Source organism: Anolis carolinensis, chromosome 4 (genome assembly GCF_035594765.1).
Source record: "Anolis carolinensis isolate JA03-04 chromosome 4, rAnoCar3.1.pri, whole genome shotgun sequence".
NCBI lineage: Eukaryota > Metazoa > Chordata > Lepidosauria > Squamata > Dactyloidae > Anolis > Anolis carolinensis.
Window position 1 is genome coordinate 30,465,175 of NC_085844.1, and position 19,074 is coordinate 30,484,248.

Consider the following 19,074-nt stretch of genomic DNA (forward strand, 5'->3'; position numbering starts at 1 on the left):
CTCTTTGCAATAATTGTATACAGTGCCGGATTTCCTGGTTTATTGCCACAAAAAACAAAATCCTTTGCTGTCAAGCCACGCATGAGATTTTGGATGCCTCAATGAATGCTGTTTGACATTTATAATGCATTCAAAATCTCATTAAGAAGCTATGTTTTCAGGGTAGTGATAAACAGTTGTACAAGAGCTATAATGCATGTTTCCAAATAACCAATACAGCAAAGCTCTGCTGTATTAGTCTTTAAAAGGATTTCAGCCTAATGCACATTTTCAGTTACGCTATAAATGTCAGCCCTGTCCATCAACAAAAAAATTACACGAATAGTTGAGTGAAACCATGTTAGAAGTTTCTGAAACAGTTTTAAACTTACTGCTATTTGTCTCTTGTCTGATTCACCTCGCTTATGATGGAGATCTAAAATACTGTTAAGGAAAATTAGGGCAACCAAGAAGACTTAACAGTTTTCACATTAGGTAATCAGCATGAATGTCAGGTTTTCAGATCTTTTGTCCTCACATAAAGGCTTGAATCCTAACTTTTTACTCCATGAACAAAAAGGACAACTGCTGCATCTCTCTTGTTAGAAGCTGATTGTCAGAACCATATAACATCTTTTGCTTAATGTTACTTTATATACTTAGCTAAATGAAAGAGATGCTAAGAAAGTGATATTAGTATATTGTCAAGTTGTGCACCACAATAGTGCTAAGAGGGCCCAATCTGAATTGGTGTGTGATGACATTGGGACTAATGTTCAGATTGGAGAAAGGAAGGCTGAAGGGGGACATGACAGCCATGTTTAAATACTTGAAAGGATGCCACATTGAGCAGGGGGCAAGCTGGTTTTCTGCTGCTCTGGACACCAGGACACAATGAAGCAATGGACTGAAACTGCAGGAAGAGATTCCTCCTAAGAAGACATTAAGAAGGGCAGTGGAATTTGCTGCTTTGGATGTGGTGGAATCTCCTTTTCTGGAGGCTTTTAATCAAAGGTTTGATGGCCATCTGTCAGGGATGCTTTGTGTTGTCCTGTACAGCAGAATGGGGCTGGACTGGATGACCCTTAGAGTCTCTTCCAATTCTATAATTCAATGCATATCTGACACTTTGCCAGTTCTGTTATGCAGTTACTGAACAGAAGTTCTGCACTGGATACCGAACTGGTAAAACCTGTTATCTAATTCCCGTATGTATTTTAATACCATTAACAAAGACATAAGATGCCATTAGGATTCCAAACAAAGACTGACACATTCCCAATTTTAGGGAGAAGTAGAATACCAGCATGTAAGTATTACATGTCAATGAACACAGCAGTCGTGAACAGGCCATCCTACAGAAATATGCTTCATTGAAGATTTTTTTCCCACTGAGCAAAAGGATGCCAATATATTCATATATGGATTCTACCTTCCACACACTTCAGTAGGCAAGCACTATGCAAAACGGTCTGGCATACTCCATCCACAACAGAATGCCCCATATTTCCTTCAGCAAAGTATCTAAAAGACACAAAATGATTCTGCTGCACTTGTGATACTGTTATATTTCTTCACAATATAGCCTGGAGTTTTCAAGCCAGCCCCAATATCGTTCTTTGAATAAAAGGATACATGTTAAGTATTCCAAGATGGTAATATCCCAGATGTAGTCATAATAGGAGTCCATAGCATCATGGCTGAAAAAGAGGATTTCATTGTATGCAAATGTACTTACTCCACAGTGTGTTGAGAAAATATGAAAACTTTATTTACCTGTTTTGCTCCTGAAGTGCTTTAAATGCAGTTTTATAATCAACTTCTCGAAGGAACTGGCACAAAATTGCTACCTGGAAAAGAGAGAAACATGCCAATACAAAACAAGAAGGACATGGGGGAAATTAGCACCATGAAACCACTAATGTCCAGGAACACATTTACCCTGTTGACTGAGACATACCTATCCACTGGTAAGGATACGGACAACAAAGTATTGCCACAAAGCAGGCACAAGTCCTTTTCTTATATTCTTATATATGAACTTATTTTGAAATTTCTTTTTATCCCCAGGAGTGAACCACTACAACACTGAACATATGCCCAAATGTCATTACCTGTGTATGGCAGTTGAGCAGAGAACAACACTTTATCATACGCTTTATCACCTGAAAAGAGAGATTTTAGTTATTAAACAAGCCATTCGGTATTCAGTTAGATGACACAGCCACCCAGAACCCAGGATATAATTCATGCATCTGATCTGAGGCTTTATTTCTGTCCAAAAAGGAACACAACAACTTAGGTAGCCATCAACTAACTGTTTGCTCATATGCAGGTTTCTAATCCACCTACATTTAGAACTCTTTATTCTACAACTATTAGGAACCCCCCAAAAATCTTTGTATTACGTTTCAGGTATTATACTCATGTGCCCTTTTTTTGACTAAAACTAAATGGACAAGACAATAAAACAGGGATCAGGAGCATATGATGCTTCAGGTGTTGAATTGCAACTTCTACCATCCCTAAACATCACAGCCAATGGGAAGGAATTACAAGAGCTGTAATGGTGTGCACTTAACAGCCGGAGATCCAGAAGTATTTTTAATGTATTTAATAATTTCACAAACATTGAACAACTGAATGCAAAAATTAAAATAGCTGCAGAGAAAACAGAGAAATATAGGCTCCAGGTTTCTTGGTCTAGTGCTCAGGTAAAGGTAAAGGTTTCCCCTGACGTTAAGTCTAGTTGTGTCCGACTCTGGGGGTTGGTGCTCATCTCCATTTCTAAGCTGAAGAGCCGGTGTTGTCCACAGACACCTCCAAGGTCATGTGGCCAGCATGACTGCATGGAATGCCGTTACCTTCCCACTGGAGCGGTACCTATTGATCTACGAACATTTGCATGTTTTCAAACTGCTAGGTTGGCAGAAGCTGGAGCTAACAGCGGGCCCTCACTCCGCTCCCCAGATTCAAACCTGCGACCTTTCAGTCTGCAGCCCTATTTCAAGGTTTTCTCCTCCACAATGACTGGGCTTGCTTGGCAGAGTCGAATGACATGATCAAGTTTAATACATACTCTTCTACTAGGGAGACCTAAATTGGACCCTTGTTTCTTCTCCAAGAAGTAGTAATTTCATGAGCCATGGATTGTGTATCCAAGCAGCAATGGCTGATCTGCAGGCTACACAATTCTGCCATTCATGCCTTCCCTCCATAGAAATACTTTCAGTTAATAATTCAGAATATTTTTTTAAATATTTAGATTATTTCTAGCACAACATGTCCCAAAGGCTGGGCAGTGAGATACTGATTATTTTACTTCTAGAATTTCTAACTTCTGCAGAAATTATAATCATTCCTAGGTGGACAAAGGTGAAGTCTAATGGGAGGTGCAGCCCATTAACCTCTGATGGTTCAAGTTTCCCCCTCTATACACAAAGGATGGGAGAGAACTCAAAAGTTGAGAAAGCAACAAAAACGCTTCTCTGTACTCCCTTGCAGATCCAATCTGCAGAGACAGTGCCTTTATTTAGAGCAGGCCTTCAAACTATTGCCTTCTAAGTGTTTTGGACTTCATTTCCCAGAATTCCTCACCACTGAACAAGCTGGCTAGGGCTTCTGGGAGTTAGAGACCCAAACATCTGGAGGGCTGCAGGTTGAAGAGGCCTGATTTTGAGCATTCCTGACTAATCTTAAAGGATCCTGGCCAGACCTCAAGCATTCAATCTTTTTTTCTTCCTTAGGGCTCATGACACTGTCATAGGTGAGAGGAAGTCACAGATTCAAATGTTCCATAGGTCTGGAAGTATGAATTTGAATTGAAAGAATCTTCATTAGATTTAAACTGGTCCTATTAACCTTTCTGTTTATATTTGTAAAACATCATGCAAGCCTATAGATGCTAATTGCTTACTGCCATATGACTACAGAACTCACCTGATCGGTGTAAACGTCAGGTGGCACCATCTTAGTAAAGAAATCGGAGCACACGGCACCTGCCTGGAGGTAGTAGCGAAGGGCAGCCGAGTACTGATTTGTTGCTACATCAAAGACACAAATAAAAACAAAAACTCTTAGCACCTTTAATTTAGTGAGACCTCAATCCTACCACAGCAGGGCCACCGAATCAACAGAACTTACATAAGTGTTGTTTTACATCTCTGTACCTATCTCCTTAGTTCAGTTTCTAACCCAAGGCAGACAAGGGAAAAGCAAAGGCAAACAAGTTGTATTCTTAGATAGATCTAAGAAACTCTGAAAAGGGAAATATTCAATTGCCCACTTTTGAGGCCTTAAGATGTGGTGGCCCTGGCTTTTAACAAACATGAAGGGCAAGTGAAATGCTATGGGATGTTTTCAAAATTTTCTGGCACATCTAAGAAAAGCATTTTAACTGAAAATGAAGTTGTGACAGGATAGGATAAGTTTAGGAAAGCTACTGTTTTATTACAACTCATAGAAATCCAAAAGAAATGCCAACGATGGCTGTGGAGATACTACCTTTTTTGTTAAAAAGCAACTTTTCTGGATTTTATAAGATACTAAGACAGTGGTATAGTTAAGTACAGAAATGCCAATCAATGAACAGAATAGAAATGAGATGTGGGAATAATTTTACAAATCAGTCAAGGAAATGACAGATTTTACTTACCAAAATAAATATCAGCTTGGATTATTAACCAGGAGTGATTGTTTGAATTTATAGTCAGTGCATAACTGACTAACTCTTTGATAGTAACAGATACAGCTTCAAAATCCACGGACTGTAAGCTGAAAAAGAAAATGTTTCATAATATTAGTCACTACATTTAAATGTAAAATGTAACTAACATTTGAAGTCCTCACACACAATAAAACAATTTAAAGGATCTCTCTGTATCTTTCTAGACATGTTTTTCTTTAGCACCAGAACTCGAGTTAGAAAAAACGCCACTTACTTAGGAATGGATGATGGCCAAATTGATATATGCTCTGCGGTAATATCATTCACAATGTCTTCCTGAAAGAGAGAAAGGTCTCATAAAGGAAACGTGTCAAAAAGACAGATATCAAAACCAAATTTTCTTGACAAAAGGAACATTGTACTGACCCGAACATTGTGAAGTTTCACAAACAAGGATAATATTGTTGTCAAAACCAGGGGTTCCTATAACAGAAAAATGTAAGGTTACACAAATAATGGTTTCTTTCAGTACTAGACAGATTTTCATGCTGATTCCATGACGTATGTATCCTTACTGTTTAAAATATGGCTCATTGCAGAAATTTTAAAAAGTGTTTTGGTCCTGTGAAAATAGATTGCAGTCCTTTACAACCTTATTCAGGAATCAAACCCACTGAACTCTTAACCAACAGAGCTTCCATTGAGGAATTTCTTCTCAGCCCAGCATAGCGATTTACTTACTAGAAGTATCAGTCATTTCTCTTCTTTGCAGATTCAACAATTTATCCGAACTCTGGCTGGCTGCTGCTATGAAGGAACAAATATCTCCCTTATCCTGACTAGGGCTTTCTAATGATGAGCAAAATCCTGGGAAATGTAGTTTAGGGCAGGACCTTTTGAATTCTCTGTCACAGGGCTCCTTGCCTTCCCAAATTACATTTCCCAGAATTCTGTGCTTTCTCAGTCTCTTTCCCAGTGAATTTTGCTTCCCTCTCCTAATGGCGAGAGGCCATTAATTTAAAAGGAAAGACAGCCTTTCTGGCTTTGTTTTCCTTCCTTGCACTGAAAATGAAACTGATTCTTGGAGGCTTCCGAGATTGACAAAATTCAAACAAAAAGTATTGGGTAAGTTTTGATTCTTCAGTTTTTGGCCCATGTGTTGGATATCACATCGTAAGTGCGAATTTAACGAATTTGATACAACTTATGACGATTAACAAAAAAAATGCACACCCCTAATGTGTACATGGTTTGCACTTTATGGTTTCAAGTATTTTACTCTTTGCCTGTCAATTCAATAATAAAGTAGGGGATTAATAAACAACTCAGTTTAAAAAAAAACAGACACAATTTGTTTGGGAAAATGTCATTACTCTTTAAAAAGAATTGAGTCAAAAGCTCTTCACCTCCAAAGCCTACAGAAATAGGCACCATGTAAATGGCTAACATATTACAGTGGACCAAATTTATACTAGCATTTGACAAAGTCCATCAATTTTTCTTTAAAAATTGTGCAATTTAAAAAAGTTTTTTAAAGTATATTTTTATATAATCAATACTGATTTGTAATTTTTTCAGAGATTTTAACACCAAAACTCACCCTCAGCTTTTTGATAAAAGATAGCAGTTCACTCCTAGAAAAAAAGAGAATTTGTTTATTATTAAATCATTTACAGTATTTCTACAATTGTTCTCTGCCCAAAAGTAATGGGTGACAAACAAGGTTTTAAGCAAACCACAACAGGAACAATACATAACATAAATCTATCGAGAAAAGTTGTTTCAACAACAGACAAAATTCAAACTGACTATCCTGAGTAATTAATAACTATTATTCTGGGGACTTGATAAATAATGTTAAGAATGGCCCACACTTCCCAACATGAAAATGAGCATCACTGACAGATCCAGGGTGATTTTTAAGCTCTACTCCAGCAAACTTGCCTCCTGCTACTGAAAGTTGATGGAAATGAAAATCTAAACAGGATGCATTTATACAGGATGCACTGATAGTGTGTTTGTGGATTCAAAGACCCCCTTTTCACATATCAAATCTGTCTTTTCTTTTATCTTGTAATTATCTATCTATCTATCTATCTATCTATCTATTTATTTTGCATTATGCCCTGCCCTCTCTCTTTCATTGAGGGACACAGCGCAGCTAACACTCAGCAACAATTCAATGCCATTTGAACCTAGGACAATACAAACTCGAAATACATATAATTATCTAATTATAATTACTTATTTAGAATCAATCAAGTTATTTATTAGAGTGGAGCTGTGATTATTCTAAAACATGCCTGTACAAATTTGCCTTTGAGATGTCATATAACAAGCAAATATAGAAACCTACCTGTACATTATGCCTAATGTTGACTCCCTGTGCTTTATTAAGCTCACTCTGCCATCATTTCCCCGCTTATGCTGGTTGGATACACTGCAGATCTGCACAACCACCTCCCAGAGGTCTTTCGCTGCCCGTCTGCTTTCTTTTGGACCAGGCAGATCTTTACACGTAGCTGCTAAAAGCTGTCCTAACTAAGAAGAAAAATACCACATCGATTAAGGATAAAGCTTTCAAAAAACAGTACTTCTTGCTCCAAATAGGACATTGTTTAAAACCAGGAAATCAAACCTGATGTCAAAATTGTTAGCTACAAACCAAATAATTGCTTTAGAATACTTCCCAAAAACATGTATATGGCCAAGATTTTTTTTAAAAATCTCTTCAATTGATTTAATACTCTTATGGCCCCTCTAATAACAGTTTTAGACTGTCTTTATTGGGTGTATACATTTAATTTTGGTCAACACCCAGTGTATTTGAATAATACAGAAAATAAGTCTACGGCTGTTTAAAATTCTCCAGTCTCAAATGGATCTGCTGCCCATTCTGAAACATACCTTAACATATGGATTGTTCTGAACCAGAGAAAGGGGAACTTGCATAGTTAAATACTCATTCTCTCTCCAGTTTAACAAGAAGGCAGCACATTCCTCTGCTACAACTTGCCGAAGAGGAATATCTAAAGGTAAACACACATAAAACATAACATAAAAGATCAGATTCCGGGAAGATGTGGGCAGACTTCAAACTTATGAATCTACACTGTATATGTATGTTAATATTTGTTTTGTGTTTTTTTTAATTCCAGAGGCCACTTTGAAAACAGAGAAGATGGTTACTTGAGGTGTAAAATGCTGGTTTACACAGAGTAGGAAAAATGATCTATTGGGATTCATGGGGCGACCAAGATTCATGGGGCAACCTTTGCATCTCACTAAATCAATAAAACTAGCTACAAGAGCTGGACAAAGGCCTAATGAAACATCAGTTAAATGACTAGTGTAACTGAATGAAGACCTGGACAAACGCAAGGGCTTTTAGCAATTAACACTGAGGCTTGGAAGTAAGAGGCCAGCCATGACTGTGTTTCCTTTTTTTAAAACATTTTTTGCTATTAATTTTTATTGATGGATAAGAAATACAACTATAATAAAGAGAGCAAGGACATTATAAAGTTATATTTTAAAAAACACCCTAATCTAATGACTGTGTTTTCTGTATATAAAATATCAGTTTTTTTGCAAAACCACAAAACAAAAAAAATCCACATGCATTTCTTAGGCCGAATACTTTCAAAGGCATAAAGATGCTTTCCTGTTTGTCTGATTTGCGAAGCCTGCTTAAACATTTTTCAAATATTCTTGAATACTGTTTATTATAGTAATAATAACAACTTTTATTTATAACCTGCCCTCTCTCCTCAAAGGGACTCAGGGCAGCGTACAGAGACAAAAACAAAATAGAAATAAACAGCAGTAAAAAAAATTAAAACAAGTAATTAAAAATTCACAAATAACACAACAATATGGTTAAATGGTGGCTATGAGAATAAAAGGGAGCTTGAGCAAATGAACCCCGTACATCAGCATAGATCCCTTTGCTAATGCTGAAACCTTTAATCAATGATTACAGGCAACCTGATATGACTTTGGCTGGTGCCTCATCACCGAAATAGAATTCTTGCCAGGTACTGAAGCCACAGGTTCTTACCAGGGACCCTCATTTCTAAATATCCCCGAACTCTGCTGATTAGATCGGAAGGGGGACGTTCTCCCGAAAGGCCTGCTCCTGCTTCGTGGGTATAAATGTCCAGGAGAAGCATCTCATTCAGCATCACCTGGCGGAGCTTTGGAGAAAACTCTGTCACAAGCTCAAGGCAGGCAGCAAAAAGCTGTTTGGCGTGAACAAAATCCTGTGACAAAAGAAACCATGAGGAATTTGACCAATTTTCTTTTACAAGACCATAATTTTAAAAGAGGAGTACGTAGTGGTACTAAATGTACTAAATGTGCTAAAACAAATATTTAAAATCACCATATTTAGTCTACCAAAGCTTAAATCGCAAAAGAATTGGTACTCATTAGGGGCAAAGACTGATGTCGTTACCCCAAAGAAGAGAAGGCTTAATTCATCTCAATTCCTATCTTTTTTAGCTGTAGCTGAAAAATTATCATTTTTCTTGCATCCCCTTGCTTTTAATATCCCTCCATTCCTTGCTTTAATTTGCACTAATGCTAAATATGATACATTTAAAATATTAGACATTATACAAAGGAAGCAAGTGTATGAAAAGGAGAAAATTAATAACAGATTTTCATGTAATTTATATATCTAATACAGTAATTAATCCTGGATTTACCATATATGTTTTTAAAAGTATATTTTTATGTGACAGACTATATCAGTTTCAAGGTATAATAAAGAATTATAATTGGAAAGCTATTGAGCCAGTTACATTCAAGTAAGTTAATCAGAAGCTTTCAGAATAGTCATGCAACAATTTGCTCACCTTAACTGTAATGCAATGTAGGCCTTTTGCCATCAGAATGTAGACCAAATCTCTAGTCAGGCTATCTTTAATTCCCAGGATTACATTGCCATATACGTTGGGTACTTCCCACTTAAAACAAATAAAAACAGACTCATTATTAACTGAGATATATATTCCCCATTTATGTGACTTAGATGGAAATAAAACTACCTTGTTAGAAACTGTCCAGAATTGGCGCTCTGCTGTCATGCCATGCAATTCAATTAAGATCTGGCGGATTCTCCAAGGATCCACTGATAATATGAGCTGATGTTCCAGCTGACCAATATTCACACTTGCCGAGGCTGGAAAAATATTCACATAAGAATAGTTAAACCAAGATGATAACTTAGATGAAATAATGGACAAGATCCTCTCCATGTACTTACTTTAAAAAGAAATGAGGTGGCTCAAGGTTGCAGGTATCAAGATTAATAAAAAAAGGATAAAGGCACAGTTGTGACTACTAACACTCATGGCACAGACTTATGTCCCACAGACTGGTTACTTTTCACTCAATCCAGATTTGTTAGAACTTTTTTTTTGCTTTGAGAACTTTTAAAAAACAGAGCATTTTAGGTGTGGAGAAAATTACCTGGAATATCATAAAATGAAGTTATAGGTTTAGTGCCCAAATTGACCCGAGGTGATCTTTTCCTCATTTGATCAATGAGCAATTTTCGCTCATCATCTTTCAGCAATGCCATGAAGAGCTCATGGGAAGAAATCATGAAGACCAACTGAAGATCTTCCAAACCCAAGCACAGATTCCTGTATAAAAACAAATACAGATCATGTATCTTGACAGCAAACTCCATTTCAAAATTAATTTAAAGATTGAACAAGCAGATTCTGAGTGGTCACTGCAAATAATATTTATTTCTGGCTTATCATTGAATTTTAAAGTAAGTGCAACCAATGGCCCAACCAGTTTCAGACAGGCTGAAAAGGGGGCTATTTCATCATTTATTCACTCTTTGCTACCCCTCCTTATGAGATTGTCCTAATGTCACTGATATCAAGGAGCCCCCGGTAGTGCAATGGGTTAAACCCTTGTGCCGGCAGGACTGCAGAACGACAGACTGGCGGTTCAAATCCAGGGAGCTCCCTCTGTCAGCTCCAGCTCCCCAGGCAGGGACATGAGAGAAGCTTCCCACAAGGATGGTAAAACATCACACATCTCGGCATCCCCTGGACAATTAACTAGGCAACGTCCTTGCAGATGACCAATTCTCTCAGATCAGAAGCGACTTGCAGTTTCTCAAGTCGCTCCTGACACACAACCCCCCCCCCCCCCAATATATCATAATGCAATCTAGTTAGTATTGAACTTGGAATAAAACACTGGTCTAATGTATTTAACAAGTGGCACAAGCTGCCTCGTATTACGTACTTACTTCAGAAAATAGGCCATTTTTCTTTTTGAAGATTCTGAAGCCGTTTCTACCTGTAATGATTTTGAACATACCTAGGAAGTGAAAACAAATAATTAAATGACCTTTTCCAGAAAACCTAAAATGTTCTGTAGAAGTTTTGGGGGTTTTTTTAGCATATAATTTATACGGTATCATAATACAGTCTCCCTTTCTCTGAGAAGAAGAGTTGATACTGTTCTACTTCTAAATACTCAAGACGAGTAATAAAACTATTAAAGTTAACTAGGAAAAAGTGCAGTAAAAACTGCACAAACTGTAAACAGTGATAAAAACAGGAAAAACAGGCCCTGGAAATGGTTTGTTTTTTTGTGATAAAATAAGAGGAACGTCAATGTCACTCCACAGAATATAACCATAAGTTTAATTCATTATGCAGAATCTGTTTTGCCTTCTTACATTGAGCATTCTGAAGCAAGAAGCCACACATTTGGTTCTTTGATCATTCTAACCAATACATTAAAGTTAGGTGCCAACAAATCAAGGCGGCACAAATTGAATGCTTGAACGGGTCAATAATCTGTAAGTATCACTGAGGCAACACACATTTGGAAAACAATAGTTAAAGGGCAACATTTTAAATTATGCAATTTAAAAGGGGAGTTAAGAAGAGTTGCATAAAGAAAGAAAGAAACTGTTCAAAGACAGGTTAGATGTTTATGCCTCAGATTAAAAACAATTCCTTACCTCAAGGAGAAAGTCTATTTTTTCCTTGGTGGGCCTAAGAAATAGCTGACTGAACTGGACACCAACCGGCCGACCATGCATCACATCGCAAACACTGTTGCAGGCACAAACTTTGAAACATATTTCGTCCAGGACAGCATCCCTGCAAACATACAGAAGCAGGTTTGAAAGGCACTGTGGGCAACAGAAAAAAAGATAACTAGAGCACAAATAGAAGGTTGTGTTCTCTATGTACCAGACAAGAATTTCTTAAACTTTTCCACTTCTGACCCCTTTCCGCCCAAGAAATATTTATGTGACCCTGGGTATATAGGTATATAAAATAGGTATATAAATCAAATATTTACTGCTAACAAATCAGCATCTGTAAGGCTTGCTAAACAGGCTGGTTTTCCTTTTTATGAAGTATTAGCTGTGCCCGGCCACGCGTTGCTGTGGCGAAATATGGTAGTATGGGAAATAAAGTATTGAGGAATTGGTGGTAGTTAAGGTAAAGGGTAAAGGTTTTATCTTACATTAAGTCCATTATAAATCGGTAATATAGCTGTGTGGAAGGGCCTTGAGTCTACACTGCCATATAATCCAGTAAAAATCAGATAATCTGATTTTAAACTTTGTATATTGTATTTTATGACTATTTTTTGACTATTTTATGACTGTTTTAACTGTTTTAATCATTTTAGTTTATTGTATACTAGCTGTGCCCGGCCACGCGTTGCTGTGGCGAAGTCTGGTGGTATGGGAAATAAAGTATTGAGGAATTGGTGGTAGTTAAGGTCAAGGGTAAAGGTTTTCCCCAGACATTAAGTCCAGTCGTGTCTGACTCTGGAGGTTGGTGCTCATCTCCATTTCTAAGCCGAAGAGCCAGCGTTGTCCGTAGACTCCTCCAAGGTCATGTGGGATGACTACATGGAGCGGCGTTACCTTCCCGCCGGAGCAGTACCTATTGATGCACTCACATTTGCATGTTTTCGAACTTCTGGGTTGGGAGAAGCTGGGGCTAACAGTGGGGGTTCTCTCCGCTCCCCCAATTCAAACCTGTGGCCTTTCGGTCCAGAAGTTCAGCAGCTCAGCGCTTTAACACGCTGCTCCATCAGGGGATATTATTTCCTAAAGGTTGTGAATATACAATATTTCTGATTGGTTTTTTTTGTTTGTTGGAGGCAAGTATGAATTAGGAAACATGATTAGGATGTAATGGCCTTGCAGATTTAAAGCCTGGCTGTTTCCTCCCTGAGTGAATTTTTTGTTGGGAGGTGTTAGCTGGCCCTGATTGTTTCCTGTCTGGAATTCCCTTGTTTTCAGAGTGGTGTTGTTTGCGATATTTTATGTGCTTCTACTGTCTGTGGCCCTGAGAAAACAGAGGATTTTCCAGACTTTGATGATGGGAATACTTTGTTGGGAGGTGTTAGCCGGCCCCGATTGTTTCCTGTGTGGAATTCCCCTGTTTATTTACTGTCCTGGTTTTAGAGATTATATTGTTCTGCATTATTCTATCCCAGTAATTATTTCATATTAAAGAAGAATCTCACTTATCCAACATTCGCTTATACAATGTTCTGGATTATCCAACGCAGTCTGCCTTTTCATAATCAATGTTTTTGTAGTCAGTGTTTTAAATTCATTGTGATATTTTAGTGGAAAATTTGTAAATACAGTAGAGTCTCACTTATCCAACATAAACGGGCTGACAGAACGTTGGATAAGCGAATATGTTGGATAATGAGGAATTAAGAATAACCCTATTAAACATCAAATTAAGTTATGATTTTACAAATTAAGCACCAAAACATCATGTTAGACAACAAATTTGTCAGAAAAAGTAGTTCAGTACACAGTAATGCTATATAGTAATTACTGTATTTATGAATTTAGCACCAAAATATCACGATATATTGAAAGCATTGACTACAAAAATGCGTTGGATAATCCAGAACGTTGGATAAGCGAGTGTTGGATAAGTGAGACTCTACTGTAAATACTACATAGCATTACTGTGCATGGAACTACTTTTTCTGTCAAATTTATTTTATAATATGATGTTTTGGTGCTTAATTTGTATAACGATTACCTAATTTGATGTTTAATTGGCTTTTCCTGAATCCCTTCTTATTATCCAACATATTCACTTATCCTGCCGGTGTTATGATTGAGCCTCATGGCTCTGTTACTGGCAGACGTGGGCGTAAGACTCCTCGAGAGTCAGATACTCTCGAGGAGCGAGAAAGAAAGAGACTGCGAGATATCTTTGCAGCACCATCTGACGAAGAGTCTTTTGAGGGGTTTACGGAGAGAATGGAGGAGGGGCTGGTTAGCTCGGAGGAGGATGAGATGGATTGGACTCGGGTGAGGGAGGAATTGGGTGCCACTGGCAATGATGGGATGGAAGATGAATGGGGACCTTCAGGATTAGACCCATGGACAAGCTGGAGGGATGGGACGGGATCCACAGCTGGGGATGCTGTGGGGCGTAGTCAGAGGTGTTCCAGCTCTGATGAGGAAAGTGATGAGGAAACGCCCGGGTTAAGGAGGGCAGCTGATAGTGATGAGGATTTGTAACTGGCATAAAATGAGGCTTGGGAGCAATTGCAAATTGCGTTGGGCAAGGTAATCTGGACGAACGCTTGGGATCTGTGTGGGACGCTTTCCTGAAGACTGGTGTGTTTTCGTGTGCTGATACGTAAGTTGTTTTGGAATTTGGGGTCAGACGGCGGGAGGAATTGTGTGGGCTTTTGTTTGTGCAAACTTGTGCTTAATCTCATTAGCTTTGACCTTCCGTCGTCTTCTTGACGGACGCCATCTCCTGCTTTGGATTTCGGACTGAACTGACCACGGCTTGACTTCCCCCTACTCGGACTTGGTGAAACTACAAACGTCTGCTTCTGGCTTGAACTACGGAAAGGAACTGGGTCTACTCTACTGCTTCAATCCTCGGCTGATCTGTGTGTATTGGAAATCTTGCCTGCTGTGTGGAGGAGTGACTCAAGTTACTCAAAGCACAGTGCTGGCAGCAGAGAGGAATCTGCTGCCAATTAGCTGCATTCTTTTGAACACTTTGTTCCCCGGCTTTTGTTTTGTTTATCTCCAGGCTGAAGCAAGCTGTTTGTTTTTACCCGGATTAAACTTCGGTTTAATCCGGTTTATCTTTTGAGCGTTTTTTCCTTGCCCTTTTTTGCTTTTAAAGGCTAATACTGCCTGGCCCTTGTATTTTACGGGCATTTTGAGTTCTGTAATCCAATAAACTCTGTTATCTTTGATCTTGTGGCGTTCTGTCCTTGACAGCCGGCCTGTTTATGTTGGATAAGTGAGACTCTACTGTATATTGATAATCTTAAATTATCTGCTTAGAACTGGATTATATGAGGCCCCTTCTTCACAGCTGTATAAAATGCACACTGAAGTGGATTATATGGTAGTGTGAAGTCAAGATAATCCAGTGCAAAGCAGATAATATAAGATTATAAATGGGTTATATAGCTGTGTGGAAGGGCCTTGAGTCTACACTGCCATATAATCCAGTGCAAATTAGATAATCTGTGGAAGAAGTCTAAGTGAGGCCTAAATCTGCCTGTCCCCTAACTGAAACCTGGCTGTCCCTTGGTTGCTAGGCGACCAAGTGGGCAGAGATTAGCCCTCTAAACTGGCAGCAATTGGATAAAAAAAATTATTGCTCTCCCTCTAATTAGGACTTTATTTTTCTTTTCTTTTTGTTGTATCAACCTTGAGGCGTGGATGATGGGTTGTGTTGTCAAATTTTGAGGTTGGGGGGCCTGTACTTTTGTTGTTTTGTGAATTGCCGTGATGCCATCACTCTTTTATATATATAGATAGTGGAAACAGCTTCTGCAGACTCTGCTATAAACACTGAACAGATTCATGTAAATGCCTGAAACAGACACTAGGTCATGTTCAGAAGCCCTTTACTACTGCCATATTTTTCGGGATATTAAGTGAAGGGGCTGCATTTGGGGTTGGGACCACAGTTTAAGAAGAAATGTACTAGACTACCAACCAAACATTCGGTTGCTGCCATGAGGTTCACCAATTTCTGGAAAACTCTAGCAATCGGACTGTGGATATATGTCGGAAGAGGCGAGGGTACTGCTTAGTGTAGGATCTGATTTTAGAAACCATGTGGAATATATATTTATACCCATATAAACACAATTGAAAAAAAAAAACCAGCTAACAGCATATATGCTCTTTTGAAGGAAAGATATAGTCACACATAACTGAAGTTATATACATAGTATATTATGTGTATAGATGTGTATGTGTGAGAGAGAGGGAGGGGGTGGGGAAAGAGCATGTATCTACATACATACACACATATAGAAACAATTGGCTGCTTTTTGTAAGCACATATTTTAAGCAAGTGTCAAATTGCCTTTGCATACACACAACATTACTGATACAACTCTTTTAAAATGTATGGCTCAGACATAAGAAATTAACAACATGAATAACCCTGTCTGAGTTCATATTGATCTTTACACATTGTAGACAATCAATTTCATGCCTCACTATGTATTCATATCAAATTCACAGTGGCAACTCTCCCTTGTCCCACATCATTTAATTAGCTAAAAAGTCATTCTTCAAGGAAGCAACATTAACCACAGGTTCGTAATATACATATTTCTAGAAAATTTAAGTGATGTGAATGCACTTCAAACCTAATTAGAAAAAAAATCTTAAAAGTTTCCAAGTCTGAGATGACAAAAGACATATATATTTTGACATCACTGGAGTTTTGATGATCAGCTATCTGAGATTGCTCCCTTCATGCTTTAAATCTTGTTCATATAAAAGAGTGAAAATCAAAACTTTAAAATGCTGTACAATACAGGAAACTCAGGCAAAATTACGCCGGAGTTCTAAATTGTTGCTCCTTTAGATTGAACTGGAAGGTGATGGAAAGACATCACTCAGAGATTCAAACATTTTTCCTGGCTTGTACTACAGTATCAGTTAACAAATAATATATGCTTCTGAAGGATTCATCCATTTCAGTTCTCTCACCCTTGTTGAGCTTTCTGGGAGAGCTCTCTGAGCACTGACTGCTTGAACTGAACAGGTAAAGTTGGAGTTTGGTTATCTTCAAGGAAAATCTTTACCAGCTCCTAAGTTACAAACACAGGAAAGATGTATCACTTTCATGGCAATATGGATAAAAGGGCTGCTGTTTAACCTTTAAGACTAGGGTGCAGTATCTGAATACGGGAACTATAAATTATCATATCCTTTCTTTCTCACAACATAATTATATTAAGCCACCATTCTGAGCTTCTTGCAAGTCAGACAGCATACAAATTAAATAAATAACAAAGACAAACTGACTGATGTTAGTTGGTTGCACAGAATATCAATGCACAACATGAAAATAATGTCTGAACTATGACAACATTGGTTCAAGAACTTCAACAAATACCAACAATTTTCTCAACAATGTTAAGAACAAAGCTAAAATGACTAGAAAATTCCTGGCAGCACCTTAATTGCTGGAAAACCAGAGACACAAAAGCACTTGTCACACAGCAATTAATCTATTTCAGACACAATACAACTTTTTGATTATATATATCAAGGTAATTTTAACATGAAACCCAATGAAATACCTTACACAGAAAATTTAAAGTGTAATACATTCAAGTCACCATATCAAATAATAATTCATTTTAAGGATGAAGTATATTATGATATGCTAATATCTCCTAAAATGAGCACCGCACATTTTGAAAGTAGTTTACCTGATAATTGCCAGATCTTAAGCAGCTATGGATTTGACTGTAAGGAGTTGATGGAGATGAGGTATTGTCAGAAGGGGCAAGGACTCCACAGGCCTGGCAGTAGCCAGCTAACCTCCTCTCATCTATGATGCAATGAAGCGATGAACCAATCTGCAAAAAAGCAATGTATCAGATTTGTATCAATGACATAAACAGTTCAAAAACACACTTAGGGATTTAACATCAATTTAAATATTCATGTATATTAATTCTGCCTAAGAGTAATATGAGTTCCTGTGGCTTTAATTTTACTAAACACAAAGGACTGAGTAATCTGAGTGATTCATTTGAAATCAATAAAGTGTTGAATCAATGTTGGCAATTAGGTCACATTGGGAAGACAGGCGGGCAAATTCAGCGTGCTGGAAGAAGCAAAGACCACCAGCATTGAAGTGAAGATCCTCCGCCATCAACTCCGTTGGACTGGTCACATTGTCCGAATGCCCGATCACCATCTCCCAAAGCAGTTACTCTACTCCCAACTGAAGAATGGAAAATGGAAGGTTGGTGGACAGGAAAAGTGATTTAAAGATGAGCTTAAAGCCAACCTTAAAAACTGTGGCATAGACATTGAGAACTGGGAAGCCCTGGCCCTTGAGCACTCTAACTGGAGATCAGCTGTGACCAACAGTGATGTGGAATTTGAAGAGGCATGGAGGGCAAAAGGGAGAAACACATCAAGAGGAAAGTGTGTCAAGCCAACCCTGACCAGGACAGACTTCCATTTGGAAACTGATGTCTTCACTGTGGAAGAACATGCCGGCCAAGAATAGGTCTCTGCAGTCACCTACCGACTCACCACTAAGACCCTACGCTTGGAAGCCCATCCTACTTGGATACGAGTGATTATGATTATTCTTTTTAAAGGACTTTAGCCCAGCCCAGCCTTGTTGTCATGCTTGCCTATTCTCTATCAGCTGGATAGTTTTTAGGAATGTTGATATTGAGGAGATAGCAAAGGAAGATTGGAGAAAGACAAACTTTTAGTGTTGGATGACAGCAGTGTATCATTGCAGTGTATTATTGCAGTCAATAATGCAATAAAGCTTGACCTGGAAAAGAATGGATTTAAAAAATCATTTGAGTGTTCTCTAGAATGTTTTCTTTTACCTCTGCAACTGGCCTGGATGTTTCATTTCACATGTGTATAATGTTAGTCTCTGAATAAAACATCTGTTGAAATATGATGAACTGTTATTTTTTGTGGTATAAAAACCTGTTGGACTGTGCTACACACACAATTGCACTCCACGAAGTAACATATATACTCGAGCATAAGCCGACCCGAATACAAGCTGAGGCACCTAATTTTACCACAAAAAACTGGGAAAACTTCTTGACTCAAGTATAGGACGAGGGTGGGAAATGCAGGTACTGCTACATTTCAAAAATAAAAATAGATACCAATAAAATTACATTAATTGAGGCATCAGTAGGTTAAATGTTTTGAATAGTTACATAACACTGTAATTTAAGATAAGACTGTCCAATTCTGATTACCATATATACTCAAGAATAAGTCGACCCAAATATAAGCCGGCCAGGATTCTCACTCAAGTATAAACTGAGGGACACTTTTTTCAGCCTTAAAAAGGGATTAAAAACTCAGTGTATACTCGAGTATATACGATACTTGGTTA

The 19,074-nt window shown here is 38.1% G+C and overlaps 1 protein-coding gene across 1 annotated transcript in view; it reads right to left on the minus strand.

The window, feature by feature from the left end:
* The window catches only part of ints8 (integrator complex subunit 8), a 28,523-nt gene that overhangs the window by 433 nt on the left and 9,016 nt on the right, over positions 1-19,074 (minus strand). The window contains exons 9-27 of the mRNA XM_062980162.1: positions 17,396-17,545; positions 16,668-16,768; positions 11,646-11,787; positions 10,923-10,993; positions 10,121-10,296; positions 9,697-9,830; positions 9,505-9,615; positions 8,706-8,907; positions 7,553-7,674; positions 7,002-7,186; positions 6,246-6,279; positions 5,072-5,128; positions 4,920-4,981; positions 4,634-4,752; positions 3,919-4,022; positions 2,094-2,144; positions 1,756-1,829; positions 1,615-1,679; positions 372-415 (exon numbers count right to left, since the gene is read on the minus strand). Coding sequence (XP_062836232.1) covers positions 372-415; positions 1,615-1,679; positions 1,756-1,829; positions 2,094-2,144; positions 3,919-4,022; positions 4,634-4,752; positions 4,920-4,981; positions 5,072-5,128; positions 6,246-6,279; positions 7,002-7,186; positions 7,553-7,674; positions 8,706-8,907; positions 9,505-9,615; positions 9,697-9,830; positions 10,121-10,296; positions 10,923-10,993; positions 11,646-11,787; positions 16,668-16,768; positions 17,396-17,545 — 2,004 coding nt within the window. The remainder of the gene's footprint in view (positions 1-371; positions 416-1,614; positions 1,680-1,755; positions 1,830-2,093; positions 2,145-3,918; positions 4,023-4,633; positions 4,753-4,919; positions 4,982-5,071; positions 5,129-6,245; positions 6,280-7,001; positions 7,187-7,552; positions 7,675-8,705; positions 8,908-9,504; positions 9,616-9,696; positions 9,831-10,120; positions 10,297-10,922; positions 10,994-11,645; positions 11,788-16,667; positions 16,769-17,395; positions 17,546-19,074) is intronic.